This window comes from Diceros bicornis, chromosome 4 (assembly GCF_020826845.1).
Source record: "Diceros bicornis minor isolate mBicDic1 chromosome 4, mDicBic1.mat.cur, whole genome shotgun sequence".
In the NCBI taxonomy this organism is placed as follows: Eukaryota; Metazoa; Chordata; class Mammalia; order Perissodactyla; family Rhinocerotidae; genus Diceros; species Diceros bicornis.
The window spans coordinates 65,022,941-65,032,942 of NC_080743.1; the positions used below are offsets into that span (position 1 = coordinate 65,022,941).

The 10,002-nt window shown below is 52.4% G+C and overlaps 1 protein-coding gene across 1 annotated transcript; it reads left to right on the forward strand.

Annotated features, from left to right (window-relative positions):
• Positions 1-7,031: 7,031 nt before the first annotated feature.
• Positions 7,032-7,508, forward strand: NHLH1 (nescient helix-loop-helix 1). The gene has a single exon (XM_058537902.1). The coding sequence runs from the start codon at positions 7,032-7,034 to the stop codon at positions 7,431-7,433; it is 402 nt and encodes a 133-aa protein (XP_058393885.1). The 3' UTR covers positions 7,434-7,508.
• Positions 7,509-10,002: the final 2,494 nt, after the last annotated feature.

Consider the following 10,002-nt stretch of genomic DNA (forward strand, 5'->3'; position numbering starts at 1 on the left):
CCTGCCTTCCTCCTGTGACCCTGAACACGGCCAGTCTCTTACCAGATAACACCCCTGCCACAGGCCACTCTCTGGGAAGGGTCAGGCAGTGTGGCACAGCGAGGGTTAACGCCGTCTGCTCTCCCTGCCAGCCGCTTGCCTAGTTGGGTCCCCAGGGCTCCCCACATATGTCACCCCCTCTCCTGCCAAACCCACTGCTTCCCAGCTCCTCCAGGCCCTCCCCCCACCCTCAAGGACTAGGCCCCCACCCCTCTGTCTTCCCAACACACCAACCTCCCTCCTCCAACAAACTACCTCAAATGCTATGTGGAGATGAAAAGACACTGTAACAGTCTGAAAAAGAGAATGCCTATTAAATGCAAAATAACAATAAACCATAGCACCATACTCATCCCCAGGCTCTGCTCCTCCTGCCCTCCTTACAGCAAAGAGCCCACAACTCATGAGGTTCTCCTTCCCCCTTGGTGCCTGGGTCTGCTGACAACCTGAGCTGACCTGAGAGTTCTCCCCAGCCTCCCTCAATCGTAATGCCTCATTTCCACATGTGTATGAAACTTCTTGCCACCTTTAAATCACCGTGCACAAATGTAAGGTTTGGGGTGAGCACTTTTCAGTTTACCTAGCACTTTCCCACACATTGTGTGGCAAGAGCCCCATGAAGAAGGCAACACTATCCCCATTTCACAGATGACAAAACACACTCAGTCAAGGTTAAGCGACTTGTCCAAGGTCACCAGGACTTGTCCCGGGTCTCCTGGCCCTGAATTCAGTGAAATTAGTAGTTCTTTCCACCACTCCATGCTTTTAGCTCCTCTTTATCACACGCTTATGGTCTTTTTAGTTACTCCACTGAGGAGACAAACTGAATCCCTGAGGGAAGACTGGGGCTTGGGGCCCAGAGTCCAGGATCCTGGGACGACAGATGCAGAGGAGAAGGTGGTGGTCTCCAGAGCACTCTCTCACCTCCCTGTACGATCAGACCTCAGCTTGCACTGGGGACAGCTTGGGCTGGGTGCTTCAAGGACAGAGGTTGCAGGGCTGAAGGGTCTGAACTAAACAGCCTGAAACGATTCCTCCTGAGGCTGGCAACAGGAATTCGGTTCCTCCCTCCCTTCACTCAGTGGCCCCCACAGTTCCCTCCTGCTTCTAGGGTCTCTCTAGGTTCTGCTTGTTTTCCTCAGTCTCACCCTTGGAATCCAGGCCTCCCCTTTTCAGTAACAGTCCCTCATCTCTATAGTTCTGTTTCTCGTGTCTCCCCACCTCGTCTCCTGTATGGTATTTTTGTGTTTCCTCACAACTGTCTGCACTCTGCCTCCTCCATGTCTATGCCTCCAGCCTGTCTTGGGGCCTCCCTCAGGACTCTCTCCCAGGATCAGTATCTGTCCATGCCTGAATAGCTGTGTCTCCCCATATCTTCATTTTGCCTAGGTCTGTATCCCCCTAATGATCTCTTCCTCTTTTCAAGTCTCACCCCATGTCCCCCCCTCAACCCTGGCCCCATATCTTGCAGCTCTGAGCTTCCACAAAGCCTTGGTAACCTGGCAATTCTGCTCCCACCCTCTCTTTTTTATCTCTCTGTCTCCCTATGTCTCCATCTCCCCGTGACGTGTCTTCCCCTTTCTCTGTATCTTCCCCATGTTTGCTACCCAGTGACTGTTTTCTCATCCTTTTTCTCTCTCTCTGGGTCTCTATCTCCCCATGTCTCCCCCTTCACTTCCTCTCCATCTCCCATTCATTCTGTGTCTCTCTCTCCCCCATGGCACTTTCTCCTGAGTCTCTTGGTCTCCCAATTTCTTGGATGGGGTGGAAGGCAGGAGGGTGAGGGAGGTAGAATTGTTGTTGCTGGGGGCTCATTAGGTGGAGATTGGTTTTTAATCAGCACCATGGCAATGATGATGCAAGAACTGAGATGCCACCTGATCCCATGCCCCCCCAACCCTCCTCCCCAAGCCTCCTTTCCCCTCCAGCTCAGCCCATCTGCTGGCGCCTGGGCACCTGTCTGGGCCTGCCCAGGTGGGAGTTGGCACCTCCCAGACCTGGGGGTGGGGAGGGTTAGGGGAGCTTGGGGAGGAATTATAGGACTCCCCTTAGGGAATGCCTCACCCTGGAGAAAGCCCAGAAAAGGGTGATCAGCAACAAGGAAATGGCAAATGCCTCCAACAGCCTGAAGATGGGGTGCACACCTACTAAGGTCCCAGCCCACAAGATGCATTATCTCAATCTCCATGGCAACCTAAGAAGCAGCTATAATTAACTCCATTTTACAGAAAAGGATGATTGAGGCTCAAGAGGTTAAGTTACTTGTCCAAGGTCACACAGCCAGTGGGGCTTTATCCACTGTAGCACACTGTCTCAAGTCCTCCCAGCCACGGTTTGTTTTTTTTGTTTTAGATACTCACAAAGTATCAATGAAGACATTCAACAGCTAAGTGGGGAAGAGAACCTCAGATAGTGAAACCCAGCCCACTGCCTGTCTGTGCTTCCCTTAGTCCCTGCTCTCGCCACCCTGCAACACACACACACACACACACACACACACACACACACACACACACACTCAGACATGCACACAGAGGCTGGAGGCAGCTGAGCTATTGATGTGAACTTAATGCATATTTGCATATAATTTTGTATCTAGTTTTCTTATTGCTCATTTGATGCCCCAGCATACTTGAAGCCTGCCTGGGCTGCCCTGCCCTCCTCCCCCAGTGTCCTTCTGACCCTCCTTCCTCTCTCGACACTCCTGCACTCTGCTCCCTTTAGCCCTTACCTCCTAAGAGCCCCTAAGTCCCAGTGGGTCAGGTTGGGCTGGCCAGCCTAGAAAAACTCCTTGTGGGATCCATGTCAGGAATCAGACCCTCCTCCTCTCCTGGTGATGGGGTAGGTGGAGGATGGGGGCTGGGATGAGAGGGTGTGAGGTGATTAAGTTCCAGGGTAAGAAGGGCAGGGACCTGAAGAGTAGTCACAGGTGGCCTGCCAAGGGACTGGTGGGCACCAGCTTTGTGAAGGGTGAGAGTTCAGTGAGGGTGAGGACTTTCTGGTCCTCTCCTGCCTTTTAGAGCTGTCCACTTGCGCTTTTCTAGATTTCTCTGTCAGTACCTCAGAGAGCCTTCTTCCCAGGGAAAAGGAGTCCTGGGAAGGAGCTGTCAAAGTCACGCTGGGACTCAGAATGGGATCATGGCGCTGAAACCTGGCTTGCTGGGGGCCTCTGTCCCTGTCACCTCTGGTGTGGGAGACTGAGGAGGTTCATCTGTGATCCTGCCCTGGCTCTCGCCCCAGCCCCACCCCTTCCCAGCTCTCCATTTCTTGCTTATGAAATATGCATGGAGAACAGATGTCCCTGCTCCCCCACTCCCCGCCCCCCCCCAGGGCCAGCCCCCGCCCCCAGCTCCCAAGGGGGTTCCCAGATCCCCCTGCCAATGGCTGCCTGGCCTGCCTGTTTAATATTGATGAGGGGGGGGAGCCTGGGCCAGCCAATGGAGAGCTGGGGGTGTGTGTGTGTATCTCCATATATATACATAGGGCTGGGCCAGCTCAGGTGTGTATGTGTCTGTGAGTGTGTGTGCATGTGTGTGTGAGTGTGGGTGGCCCCAGTACCTGGCCAAGCCCACCCCCTCCACCTGGGCCCTATATCCCCACCATGTGTAGCCCTCTCATCTACCCTGGAGCCTGTACAGCCACGCCACGCTGTCCCTGAGACCTCTAGAAAGCTGGTCACTAACTTTGCAGACGGATGAGCTCTGAGCAGCCAGAGGAGACTGGGGCTGTCAACGCTGCCCCCTGTCCTGCCAGCTTGGATCCCCTCACAGGGTCCTCCTAGGTAAAGGGGGAACCATGGCTGGGGAGGGGTGGGCGTGTCCCTCCCACTCTCTGGCTCATGTCCCTTCCCAGAGCCTCCCTCTAGTTCTTCTCTCTCATGCGCTGTGTGTCTCTCGGTCCCTGCACCGCCCTCTTCCCCACTTCTCCCCTTTGACTCTTTGTGCCTATTTATTCTCAGTCAGGTTGGGGATGGCAGAAGTGGGGCAGGAAGTCCTATCCTCGATGCTTGGAATTGCTGCTCTCCTTGATCCTCGGAGCCTGGAACTTTGAGACCAGAGTGGATTTGGGGGTGAGGACTTGATGGGTAAATAGAAACTGCTGCCAGGACTGGAGCTGGGGAGGACAGTGGGGTCAGGGAGATGAGACTGGGGTCAGATTGGGAGCACACAGAGGGAAAGGGAGGGCATGACAAAGTGACCAGGGATGAAGGAATATGGGGATCGGGCAGAGGGAGAATCGGGCTGTGATCGATGTGCTGAGAACCTCACAGCTGAACTCCTGAAGCACGGGGTGGGGAGTTGGAGCACTGAACGTGTACTGGAAGGTGCTGACTTTGGGGCCTCCCACTCTATTGCCATCCCCTCTTGTTCCTTTGGACCCTGGTATATGGGGTATGTTGTAAATATGAGGACTAACCACCTTCTGTTTTGTGTTATGACCATTTGTGTATGTACATGTCGTCAGATGTTGGTGACCTTACACCCTCCCCCAACCCCAGAGCTTAGTAACTGTATGTTGACTATAATTGAGCCTGTCTTCTGTGCAGTGGGGTGGGGCAAGCCTGGGGGGTCCTGACTCCTGTGAGGGTGTCTGTCAGGCAGAAGAATCAGGGCTGGAGAGAAAAGGGAGATGGTGACTGTGAAGGAGCCTCAGTGCTTCTGTTTCTGACTAAGTCTAGCTGAGCTCACAGTGAGTGGCACACTGTTCCCGCTTAACATTCCACCCACCCCCCCTCCCCCGAGCAAAGCCCTTTACCCAGCTTTTCCCAGGCCATCTTCCTGCTGCCTCACCCTGACCTCCTCTGGCCCCAGGGAAAGCAAACCTTAGCCAAGCCCCATAATGGTGGCCCCAAGAAGCTGTTCACATCCTCCTCTGCAGGTCATGTCTGAACTGACCTTGGGCTGTGGGAGGGTGTGGAGTGGACAGTTGGTTATGTTCACTTTCCCAAATCTTCCTTGCAGAGGAAGGGCCAGGGAATGGTGAGGGCTCAGGGTATTGAGGACAGAGCCAGAGGAAGGGGCTGGTCCTGAGCATGGGGGCCGTGGCCAGAGGAGATACATTCCCCTGAGTCTAGTGGACAGGGTGGTAGGATCCATGTCTGTGGTGGTCATGTTGGGGGGGGTTGAGGGGGCTGGGAGAGACTGAGCTGGGGCAGCTGTGCCGAGCTCCATATGTCCCAGTCCACTCTACAATGGGCAATCTGCATGTTTATCCCCGCTTCTCCCCAACACAGAGAAGCAGCAAGGGTGGAGAGGGGCCCTGGGAGGGAGGGGATCGCGGGATCAAGGCTTGCAGTTCTCCACACATGACTGGGAAATGTTTAGAGTCATAGCCAACCTCTCTGGGAGCTGTGGCTTCAGTCTTGCTCAGTTTTTTCTTTTTCCTTTTTTTTTTTATTAAAATTTTTTTTTATTGTGGTAAAAAACACATAACATAAAATTTACAATTTTAAGTGTACAGTTCAGTCGTGATAAGTATATTCACGTTGTTATGAAACAGATCTCCAGAACTTCTTCATCTTACAAATCTGAAACTCTTACACCCATGGAACAACACATCCCCTTCCCCTGCCCTCCTCCCCCAGCCCTTGGTAACCACCACTCTACTCTCTGTTTCTATGAAGTTGACTACTTAGATATGTCATATAAGTGGAATCATACAATATGTCTTTTTGTGACTGGCTTATTTCACTTAGCATAATGTCCTCAAGGTTCGTCTATGTGGTAGCATGTGACAGGATTTCCTTCCTTTTTAAGGCTAATATTCCATTATATGTATATACCACATTTTCTTTATCCATTCATCTGTCAATGGACGTTTGGGTTGCTTCCATATCTTAGCTATTGAGAATAATGCTCCAATGAGCACAGAATGGCAGATATCTCTTTGTGATCCTGATTTCAACTATTTTGGATATATACCCAGAAGTGGGATTGCTAGATCATATGGTAGTTCTGTTTTTAATTTTTTTAAGACCCTCGATACTGTTTTCCATAGTGGTTGCACCACTTTACATTCCCACCAACAGGGCACAAGGGTCCCAGTTTCTCTACATCCTCATCAACACTTGTTCTGTTCTGTTCTTTTGTTTTGAGTTGCATTTCTCTAATGATTAGTGATGTTGAGCTTCTTTTCATATGTTTGGTGGCCATCTGTATATCATCTTTGGAGAAATGTCTATTCAAGTCCTTTGCCCATTTTTTAATTGAGTTATTTTATTTTTTGTTGTTGAGTTGTAGAAGTTCTTTATAATATTCTGGATATTAACCCCTTATCAGATAATATGATTTGCAAATATTTTCTCCCATTCTGTAGGTTGCCTTTTCACTCTGTTGATTGTGTCCTTTGATGCACAAAATTTTTAAAATTGATGTAGTCCCATTTGTCTATTTTTACTTTTGTTGCTGTGCTTTTGGTGTCATATCCAAGAAATCACTGCCAAGTCCAATGTCATGGAGCTCTTCCCCTACGTTTTCTAGGAGCAGCATAGTCTTAGGTCTTACATTTAGGCCCTTAATCCTCTTGCTCGGTTTAATCCTGCCCTGTGTCCTTCTCATCACTTCTCTTTTCTGTTGCTCACTTTCTGGATTCTCTTCCCTTCTTCCCATCTTGCCGCCTGCTCCTTTACAATGTGTCCACCTGCCTATCTCTCCTGCTGCCCCACCTCCCCTGCCCTTCCCCATGTTTCTGCCGGTCTTCCCCCTCACTTACAGTACCTTTGTATCCCAGCCATGTCAAACCTTCTTCATGGCCCTCCCCATCTCTGAGCTGTCCTTCCTTCCTCCCTCTGCCCTTATCAATTTCCCCTTCTCTCTTCCAGGCTCCCGACTGGAACCCTGACCATGGCACCCTGAAGTGGCTCTGACTCCCCAAGCTCAGTGGCACACCCCACCACTCCAGGCCCTTCCTGCCCCTCCCACAACCAGCTTTCCCGGTCCCAGACGGAGGGGTGGGGAGGGGATTCTGATCTCACAGGGCAGGGGGCTTCCATCATGATGCTCAACTCAGACACCATGGAGCTGGATCTGCCTCCCACCCACTCTGAGACGGAGTCAGGCTTCAGCGACTGTGGGGGCGGGGCAGGCCCTGACGGAGCTGGGCCTGGGGGGACAGGAGGGGGCCCCGCCCGGGGCTTGGAGCCCGGAGATCCTGGACGGAAAGACCTGCAGCACCTGAGCCGGGAGGAGAGGCGGCGCCGGCGCCGGGCCACCGCCAAGTACCGCACGGCCCACGCCACGCGGGAGCGAATCCGCGTGGAAGCCTTCAACCTGGCCTTCGCCGAGCTGCGCAAGCTGCTGCCCACGCTGCCCCCCGACAAGAAGCTCTCCAAGATTGAGATCCTGCGCCTGGCCATCTGCTACATCTCCTACCTGAACCACGTGCTGGACGTCTGAACCGGGCGCTCTCCTGCCCTGGATGCGCCCCTCCTCCCGGGCCTCGCTGGGGTACCTTCTCACGCTCACCGCTTAGAACGGCCATCTCCTCTCTGAGCCCCTGCCCCCTGGCGTGGAGTCCTCCAGGCCCCAGGCCCAGGCAGAGTGCCCACCGGCGGGTCGTGAAGGCGGCTTTCTTTTACCCACCCATGCCCCCCCAGGGCTATTCTCATGGGTACCTTACAGTTTGTGGTTGGGGCCCAGCTGGATAGAAATGTTTGCTGGGGTGGTCAGTGTAAGTCCTTGCTGGCTTTACTAAGCCAGCCACACTTGGCATCTACCCCTAGCTCTCTCATGGGCTCCTGCCCCTTCTACCCCTACGTCCAAATTTTCAGAGACCCCAGACCCCACTCTGTCTCCCATTCTCTTTCCACCCTGTTCCAGCTTCGCTTGCCCACAGTAGGGAGGGGGCATCACAACAGGAAGGGAGGAAGGCTGGGCTTAGAGTTGGGGTGGGCTTCTTCCTTGGAGATCTCAGTTTAGCCATGCTTGGCAGAGGAGCAGGCCCTGGGGAGGCAGGTGCATGGTGAGATAACAACTGTGAGGGGCATCTCAGTAGCTGGGAATTATGGAAAAACTTCCTGTTTTCTATCTTGTACCTGAGGCTTAGCACATGCAGACCTTGGATCTTACTTGGTAGTGAGTGCCTTGCCCTCTCTGAGCTATTTGGCCTCCTCCCTGCCCCCTCACCCCTACCCTCCCAATTTCTCCTTCCCTGTGTGCAGCTAGAGAAAGGGAAACCTAGATACTGGGGTGGGGGATGATGTCCCCAAACTCAGCCCAGAGAATCTGAAGGCCCAGGCAACGGGTGGGTCAGATCTCACCTCTGCTTCCTGCATCCCAGCCCACTGTGAAAATGTGCAAAACCCACACTGGTTTCTCCCTCAGGGGCAGGGGGGATACCCTGTTATTGCCCTCTGGGAATACTCAGCTCATCTGGCCCTAGGGCCTGTTTATTACACTTTTTTCTCCTTCCTTAAGCGGCTTCCCTGTGTTGCTGAGCCCCACCCGCTCACTGTAGCCGAGGGCCAGCAGTAGGATGAAGGGCCCTAGGACCTGTGTGAAAGCAATGAGCCCACTGCACTTCCCACGTTCCCTCCTCCCTCACACCAAACTCCTAGCTCTACAAGGATATTATTTATTTATGTATTTATTTATTTATTCATCTATTTATTTACTTATTTATTTATAAATATTACTATTTATTGCCGAATTGTGCACTTTGGGGTAGAGTGAGGGGGCTCCTGGCAGCACTAGCCGGCTCTCTTGCTTCCCTCTGGTTACTCCTTTCCCTTTCTTGCTCCTTCTGCAACTCCAGGTGTGTGTGGGGATCCCCTTTGCTCGCCACACCTGTATCCCTTCCTCAGATCCCTCTGTCCTGACACCCAAGTCCTCTGGGCTGGTGCCCCTCCCCCAGCTACAGGGCTCCTGGATCCTGCCTCAGCTCCCTCCATCCCCAGACAATCCCACTACAGTCCCACCTGCCCCTTTTCTCTCTCCAGCCTCCCCCATACCCTTCACTTTTTCCTAATACCCCCAAGAGCGGGCCCTAGGGGTCTGTGTCCTGTGTCCTGTGTGTGATTCCCTCCTGTCGCTTTTCTGATTCCATAAAAAGAAAAATTAAAGTGACCTCGTTCTAGCACCAGGAATGGCTGTGGGTCATTTGATTGGGTTGGGAAGCTGGCCTGCAGGTTATGGTAGGGTGGGCAGTGAGGGTCCTGGGCTCTTCTGATGGGGTCGTGAGAGCTTAGTATAGTGGGTAAATGAAGACAGAAAGAAGGGGCCACAGAGTAAAGAGGAGCAGGGGAGGGCATTAACACACAGATCTCAGACATCCCACCTAATGTCCTATGTACCCCCATCTTGGCACTCATGGGGTGACACATTCTGACCTTTCTGTTGTGCTTCTGCTTCTGGCTCTCTATGGGCCTGAGAAGAAGCTGAGTGTCCCAGTGGTTCCCAAGTTAGACATGTGTCTGTGAGTCCGTGCTGCTGAGAGAGGCCATGGCATGAAGCATTGCCCTCCCCATTATTGTCTCTGAGCTCGGTCAAAATTCCTTACAATCTCAGTTCTTGGCCCATTTTGTGTTCTCCACCCTTAGGATCCTGGGGACAACACGACAGAAGACCTGGGACTAACAGAGGAATAGGGAAAGGGATAAAAAAGAGTGTTGAATGAACATCAAAGGAATCGTGGAAGGGACCCTACAATCAATTTATAGATGAGGAAACTAAAGCCCAGAGAGGAGGAGGGTCTGGTCCAAGGTTACATAACTCATTAGGGGGCAGAGCTAAAATTCAAACCCAAGTTCTTTATGTCCTATGCTGCCAATGTCCCTCTGCCTCCCTGAAAGGACCCGGTCTGACAGGTGGCACTCTTATAGACCCCATATTTTAACAAGGACAATGATAAACCAGAGAGTATTCAGAGTTGTGTGGCCAAGAAGGCAAAATGTCAGGAGACTACTTCACAGAAGGAATAGTTGAAAAACTGAGGATATGTGTCTTTACAAGAGGAGATTTAGGGGCA

Bases quoted from the DNA above. Each gene is read 5' to 3' on its own strand.
- NHLH1 (XM_058537902.1), top strand. From the start codon at position 7,032: ATGATGCTCAACTCAGACACCATGGAGCTGGATCTGCCTCCCACCCAC.